The following is an 8,237-nucleotide window of genomic DNA, read 5'->3' on the forward strand; positions in this document are numbered from 1 at the left end:
GGATTATATAAATCCAGGCTCTTACACCCTTCCTTCATTCCTCCCTGCAGGAAGTTGACATACAAAGTGTCTAACAGGGTGGGGATACATCATTGCTGCCATTAAGTATGGAGAGGGGTGAAAGGGAGTCCAGGGGTGAAACTAGGTGAACATTTAACTAAGGGGAAAATTTTCGCCAAAAGGATTGTGCCCAAACTGTCTGAAATCAGGGGATTGCTATTAGAGGTGAGGAGGCCAAAAATCTCGATTGACCTTTGCTAATTGCATCCCTCATTTGTCTTTCCCCTAATGGGTCGTTTAAGCTTCTCTTCCTTTTTTGGAGCTAAATCATAATTGGTGATTTGTAACTTCACTTAGAAAAAGGTCACATCCCGCTAAAATAAATTTTTTTGAATTAAGTGCTTCCAATGGCAGATAAAATCGCTCTTTTTGTCCTTTATAGCACTGCAGACAGGCATTATGTCAGCTGTATTTACAGCTCGACCTTCGAATGACCTTGAAGGTGATTTTCAAATATATATTAGAATCAATGACGCTTTGGGTCTTGTTTGTTTGACAGTCGTCGAATTACGTCCTATCCATCGCTGGATGCAGTTGAATGACTTCAAGAAGTACCTCCACCTCCTTCGTTGAACATTCCATGGTCGACTTTCCCTTTTCTTCTGCAAAAGAAAAACAAACCTATTTTTAGGCCGCAAAGATGCTTATTTTAGCATCCAGGCTTTTATTTTTGGTAGCTTTAAATTAGAAAGTGAGCGGGCTTTTAGTATTTGTGGGTTACGTCCCCATGACGCTTCAGTCCCACCACCGGGAAGCGTAACTTTGGGGATGTATTGGGTATTTACTTGTACTTCAGACCTACTAAATTTTCCCAGATTTTGTGCATTTTCTACATGTGATTTAGCACAATTTTTGTTTAAGAAGAAGCATAATTCTTCCCCGAAATAAAAATAAGGGTAATTTTAAAATGACATTATGAATTCTTCGTATCGGTTACACTTTCCTTGATAGCAGAAATCAACGAGTTCTTGGTGGTGTTGGAAAGGCTTCTTGGTAGGTTTTCCTGACGGTGCTCCATACAGCACTCCGGTAAGTTCAGAGTGAGAGATTGCATGAATGCAGTCTGATTGAACTACCCAAAGACTCAGAATTGAGGATAGCCGCCTCGGTGTAGACGGAGACGGCGTTACTCTATCTGCCCCAACGGCGGCCTGAGTTGGCCATTTGCAACATTATCTCATCATTGAAAGTGTTCCCTTCGGACTTTTTGGTTGATGAGGATGTTGCGGCTGGGAGAGATGATAGGCCTAAGAGCCAATTTACAAATCAAACCAATAATGAGCAATGTATTTTCAAAATCCACGCCAAGAGTCTAATCAACTTTTGCGGTTTTTAGATTGGTGGAAAGGTTAATATATGATGTAGTAAAATCTCATTTGACCACTCCCGAAACCATTTTTATTAGGTGAAATTGAAGACTCTCCTCCACGTTCGCCCAATTTTTATACACCTTTTAGATGTCGGTACCACAAAAAGCACCCTTTTCAGATAAGTCAGAGCTTATTTATCTTTGGAAGGGTTTCCCCACCGATCTGTGCTCCGGGGAGAGCATTCAGCTTCGCTGTGCTTGAATCTCTTTCCGGCCTTTCTTTTTTCCCGCCTATTTCTACGCACCTTTCCGAGCTGGTCCCTTTACTCTCTCTCTCTCTTTCGAGGATATTTGGGGCCTATAAAAATTAGTCAATTTATTAACCGCCCTAGAGACCTCATTTTTTGCCCACTTTTGATGGATGCAAAATGCACTACATGACGGGAAATTTTACGCTTTTAGATCGTCACTACTTGCGGAAGGTATAAGGGACGGAATTATCTGATCTCATCGCATGTCTTATTCAGACGAACTTCTCCGAAGTAGTCTGAAAAAAAGAATGAGGAACCAATCATATAGGAGAATAATTGGAGGATTTTTTTGTTTTTAGCTCTCCGAGTATCACCTGAAGTATTGATAGGCCAAATCAGTGTTGAGGATTCCCCATTAGCACAAATGTGTTTAGAAAAACACCTCCATTGAGCATGCATTTAAACAAAACCTAAAACCACTTTGAATTTATGTCTTGCAAGTCATTTTTGTTAATTTCGAGGTCGAGAGGTTTAAACGGGCATAAAAACTCCCTGAACCACTGTTGATGTAAACAGAAGTCGAAAAGTCACCCCAAATGTCATCCCTTGGTCACAAATTGTCACTTGATCGAGCTTTTTAAAAGTAATTTCTACTACTGTGACAGTCGTAAAATTTGGCTGTGATAGACAAAGATTAAGTGGATGTTTGTCGGTCTAATCTATGAGAGTGGACAAAGTGATTAGGACAATTTGACAACCCTCTGTTTGCCATCAGGCTTTTTCAATCTCAGACAAGAAATCATCGGGGTTAAAAGACTAAATGAGTAGGCAAGATTTCAGTTATCAACTCCTGAACCATAGAGGTCTCAACATCTAGGGTTCTCCCTGAGAAATTGACACGATTCAGAGGCTTACTCGCATCTTTTTTCTGCTTGACTGTAAATTGAAAATATGCTGTAATCGTGTTGGTTTCCCATGAATGATATTCCTAACTTCTTTAGGTAAATGGAACAATACTTATCCATTAAATTACTTCCTCTATATAGTAAAAAAGTTGCCTGCAAAAGCGCATGGAGGTTTCACCTAATCCTTCATTATTCTTCTGAGATCTTTGAATAGAAACCGCTAACCTTCAGGCTATTAAAACTTCCGCCACCAGCATCACATGTGTGTGACGCTGCAATCTTCTTATCTGAGCTTGCACATCCCACACATATGGCACTCTTAAGTGGGGTGAGGGGATTAGGTTGAATCAAGAAGGGAACAATAGGAAAAATGGATGCAGTGGGCAATTTATTTCGAAGACGCTAGCAGCAAACGCATTAAGCAAATTTTTGAAGCCTTTACTTCCTCTTCCAGGGCACTCACACGCTCCAAATCGAAGCCAGAGATCATGGGATACGTCCACAGACCTCACAGACCGATGTCGTCCTTATTGTTGACGCTTCAGCACCTGTGGGTCTACACAACGACTTTTTGTTGGGTCTTGGACCAAACGACGGACTAATCGATGGTGTTGGTGGCGCTAGAAATAGCCTAGGAACGAGTCTCCTCGGCACAGAAACAATGGTGGTGGTCTATGTAATCGCTGGTGTGGTCTTTGTTACCTTCTCCCTGCTTGTTGCTATCATTGTATTCTGTCGACGTCTGAGGGCACGTCAGGACAGGCTTCAGAGGCATTGGCAGCGACGACAGCAGCAGGGACAGTGGCAGAGTAGTGAGTCAAAGGTGAATGGGTTTGTGGAGGTGAATGCCAACACGAGGGAGTGCTTCCAGAAGACCCTGAATGGCTACAAACCGACAGGTAAATAGTTTTCTACTTCTGTCATCTGTTTTCACTGACCACTCTATCAGATCACAGGGGATTTGAAAATAATAATTTGGTTTAACTAATGGCCTTAAAAACGCCAACCTCAAGAATACACCAATTTTGCCCTTGGCAACAGATATCAGCGTGTTCCTAGTATTGTTGGCATGCTTGTTTGTAACTCCCTTGAAATGCGGTCATACATTAAGCCATCCGCTTCTGAGTGGTTAAGGCTAATGCAGAATGAGCGGAGTCTTGCTGGAATCCAGCCCAGATCCTAACACTCTTCTCCAATGTCCAAGAAACAATATAATTTTCACCGTTTTATGTTGCTTTTTGCCAACAATACCTTGATTTATTTTTGCGAGACAGCATTTATGCTTTTTGGCAAACATTTAACTAATATTGTCGAATTGCAAAAACCAAGAATTTGGTGATATTTACGGAACTCATATTCGCATGGTTATTGTATTTAACAGTTGAGGTAACGGGATTGACATCTCTGTTTATGATTTTTTTGGACCTAAAACCTTCACATTGCAGACGTGAGGAAAAATCGTGCACATTTGTTCAAAGTCTTTTGTTCTGGAGAATACCTTGTGTCCTAATTTTCTTGTACGTAATGCGTGGGGCATTTTAAGGCATTCCTTATCAGGCACTTCCTAGGGAAACAACTCACCACCACTCTTCTACTGTTAAGACGTGTTGTCAGCGCTGACCACTTCAACTGCTGCTTTAGAATAGAAAAAGTTGGATTGCCTATCATGCTTAGGCAGAGGGAACTCCATATCCAGCCTGCATTGCATTGCAGTCAGCCAAAGTAACCTGACCAAGCAGAAAAACCGGAGCGTCACATACATGTGTCTCCAATGCCCAGCACACTACGTAGAGCTGAGATATAACTGGGCACAGTGACCTAAGACTACGTCGAAGTTGAACAGAAGGACCAAGGTACAGTTAATGAGGTAGTAATGTAAACTGCCATTACGTGAGAAGGTTAGGAACAAGATGATGGCAAGGTGAATAGGAGGCGATTTGAAGGCTAGATTTACCCTCAATTCCCAACCTTGCTGAAATGATATGAGTTATTAAATTGTGCCTATTTTAGCACCAAAAGGCACTGGTGCGTTCCTTTTCCTTTGCAAATCAAATTACCTGCCTTGTTTTAAAGCAGAAGATTTAGCTTTTTATGACCTCTAGCGTAAATGTGACTTTTACGATATCAAGAAACGAATTTGACTGAGATGGTCAGGGCTAAGAGTAGTTTTTATCGAAACTTGTGAACTTCAATGAAGTGGTGTGTTAAGATATTTCATTTATTTAAATTATTGGTAACAAGTGAATATTTATGCATGGTGAAACATGCTTACTGTGTAGCATGAACTAACCCCTTTGAAGGACTTCTCTTATCAAGCAAAATTCGGGCGTAGCATGATTGGCTCTACCATTCCCGACAGAAATAATCACACATGCACCATTTTCCAGCCCACTCTTGATAAAAAGTTTGCACTGACACAATCAATGATGGGGATGGTATTGTACTTTTCAGTTTTCAAACTGTGTGTCTGCACCTAGGGACATTGGCGGAGCAAGAATGGACCATTGCGGGGGGAGGGGCTTGGGCTGAAGGGGAGGAGAGAGTGACGCCTGAAATCTGATTTCGCCCTACAACTGCTTAGGTGCTTCAATCGTTCACCTTCTGTCCAAACCAATTTGACTGAAAGCTGACGGTGTCCGCTTGAGAATTAGGCAGCAGCTGCGGTGTCGCACAATTGTTAGTAATCATGCGCCCATTTGCGTAAGGAGCTTGTGAGAGGGAATTCCTGTTACTGAGTCGGTAGTAACTCTTGTGACTCTTCTGTCATATCATTGCTGATTGTGTGAGATAGGTAGTGGATTGGATTAATAAACTCGGAAGTAAGGTCTTTTTGAGGGATTTGCTGTGCCCCTCCAACCAGCCTTTGTTTTAAAAGAAGCTTGTTCCACCCCTATCATTATGGGATTGTAAGTGAACGTATAATTCGGCCTGAGGTTCTGCCTACCTATGAACCATTAATATCTTTAAAGCGGGGATGACCAAGCTAAAATTCCACACTCGTATTTCACTGGGAATAGTAGGCTGAAGGAGTAGCAATTGGTCATGTCCAAGGGGTATCGCATGGTCATTTCTGTCTGGAAAGTTAGTAAAAGTACACATTTATCTCCGTTTCTAAGTGCAATCAGTAGGAGGGTAAATTTCTCCTCGTGAAGTTAACTGCTGGAAAATGTCGCTACTGATCTGACGTATACAAGGCGCTTCGGACGTCAAATCAACTGTGGACGTGATGACAAGGCGCTAGGGCGGGTGGGAGGGAGATTCTGAAACTACTTTACAAATGACAGTTAGAGGAAAAATTAAGAAGTAAAAAATTAGAGTTGGTTTCTCTTATGTCCTGTTTATAATAGTCTGAAATTTTAGGTTGGTGCTTTAATACCTCATAGGGGAAAATTAGCGTCAGGTTTTGAAAATAAGGTGACAGAAGAAGCTTATTGAGGTTCCTGGGTTAAACACCACCTGAGTGTAGGGAAGACCCTATCTCCAATCTAGCACTTGATCGTTTTCCCAACCGTACATTTTCTAAATACTCTTTAACAAATTTTGTGAGAACCTCATGTAAATCGAATTACACTCGATTTCTAAATCAGTCAACTGAACCGTGAAAGTTGGAAATGGACACAATAGCAGACACCGTGCCGGTAGACTAATCCACGTTTGCTCTTGCTTATGCATGCCTACAAACAGTTGTCTGCATTTGGCAACTCGTCTAAGGTAAATGTCATGGCAAAAAGCTAATATATCGAATGTAGTGTCAACTTTTTTAATCACCCGAGATATTTCATGATGCTGCCAATTTTCTGCTGCAAATCGACACCGGTTATTTAGCAAGAGAGTATGAATCGGGCCTACTCATTTGGGTTTCATTTACCGGTAGCCTGATTTCATTCTCTCCACTCTATACAATAGTCCGGTTCTTCATTCTGGGAGTCCATGTCGAAATATACTCTTTTGCAGACAAAACATTTGGAAGTTTGATGTGAGGATGAATAAAATCCCAATCTTTCCGGAAGATTATCCACTCCTCCCAAATTTTATCGCCCTCATTTCTCTCTCTGGGGTGGGGGGTTGGTCATCATTCCAAAAGTAATTTTGCCAGCATAAAATATTCATATTCTGTAATCCCTCCCACCAACAACAGTTTCAGATGTTGCAGCCGCAACATAAAGAGGAAGCAGCAAATACCATTCTCTAATTGTAGCGGAAATACCTTGCCAACTGGGGATTTAGCATTCAGTACTTAGCTCATGAATGACGTCTTTTCCTGGTGATATTATTTTGACATCACAATGTCTGCTGATGGACTTTTAAAGATGTGACCATCCTCGGTGTCGCTGATAGCGTTGCCAAGCCCTTGACAACTTCTATTAGACTCATCAAAGAGGAGGAAGATTGATGATCGAGTTTCAGGCTACTGATGTGAGATTCAAAACTGCTGATATGGAAGGCATATTAAGAAAGACCGGAGATTGGGAATAAATTCTGTATTCTACCATTTAGTTTAGAGTTCCATTTTTGATCCACTCCGGTAGTTATTCCTCGTAAAAACATTCAAGCTAGTAGAGATCCGCTGCGAGAGAGGAAGGAGTACAGATTGAAAAAAAAACTTTTTCTTTTCCTCAAGGCGGATAGACTTTTAAATCTGGTGGATGGTGTGAATGAGTTCAGCTTGTACGTTTTGCTTGAAATATATACTACTCAAAACTGAAAGATATTCGACTGTGAGGTTATGGCGTTTTTCAACCGTTTCTCGTCTTTTAAGTCTCCTCAGTCCATGAACTTTTCAGGTCTAGTTCACTATTTCGCATCCACTCCTAAGTCATCAGTTTGGAGCCCTAATTGGAAAGGATTAAAAAGAGCAACTTTGAGATCTGTTAGGTCAAAACGGTATCTTCAGTGAACACTACACCCAGTAGGGGATGCTAAATGTGTCCTATCACGGATCTTCGGTGGTCCTGTGGTAAACCCGTTTAAGCACCTGTTGATTCCAGATGGGCGGCAACAACGGCATTGAGTGCGTGCTTTGGGGAATGCAGATTTTAAGCTTGAAATTCCGTTTTTAAGGATTTCGCCTTAGCTCTTCGCATATTATTACATCGCAACTCAGGAAGCACTGTAACAGTACTTCTTTCTGCCTTTAGCCTATGATAGTGGCAACTGCGATGGCAGTGAGACAGACAACTTCAAGACAGGAGGAAATAGACGAAAGGAGTCTCACCAGATCCCATCGCATCTTACCGATTCCTCCTGTTACACCATTCGTATGACTTCCCTCCCCAGACACCGCCCAGTTACCAGCAGCCCTACAGCCGTAGCAGCGACGACGACGTCTGCAGCACTGGGAGCAGCACCCACCGCTTTTGCCTACCTCCTCTCCTCCACCACCCCTGCCACTGTAAATACTGCTGTTACTGCTGCTTCCGGTGAGAGCGGTGGAGATTTCTACCTTCTACCGCAGTCTCCAGTCTCCTCTGCAGATGCTTCCGTGGTTGGACATCCTGTGACGGCGGTAAGGGCTCAATAGAGAGCTTCCTTTACATCAGCCGACTATTGGTTTCTGCGTTTCTGGTTCACTAAATACCACGGCTAAGTAAAACTGGGACTAGAGCTTTGAATATTTCAAAGGTGGTACCTTGAAATATTTATCGAACCAAGTCTGCAAGACTAAGTGATCTCTAAAAAACCTTTATATGTGAAAGTGACAAAGTACTCTTT

General features: G+C 42.0%; 1 protein-coding gene across 1 annotated transcript; it reads left to right on the forward strand. All coding sequences in view use genetic code 11, as the record gives it.

Annotated features, from left to right (window-relative positions):
• Positions 1–2,895: 2,895 nt before the first annotated feature.
• Positions 2,896–8,046, forward strand: EGR_07000 (hypothetical protein; the record flags this gene model as incomplete). The annotated part of the gene is made up of 3 exons (XM_024496249.1): positions 2,896–2,904; positions 2,980–3,424; positions 7,664–8,046. 3 exons carry the CDS (start codon positions 2,896–2,898, stop codon positions 8,044–8,046), a joined length of 837 nt encoding a protein of 278 aa, XP_024349366.1.
• Positions 8,047–8,237: the final 191 nt, after the last annotated feature.

The sequence above is a fragment of the Echinococcus granulosus genome, assembly GCF_000524195.1.
Source record: "Echinococcus granulosus chromosome Unknown EG_S00067, whole genome shotgun sequence".
In the NCBI taxonomy this organism is placed as follows: Eukaryota; Metazoa; Platyhelminthes; class Cestoda; order Cyclophyllidea; family Taeniidae; genus Echinococcus; species Echinococcus granulosus.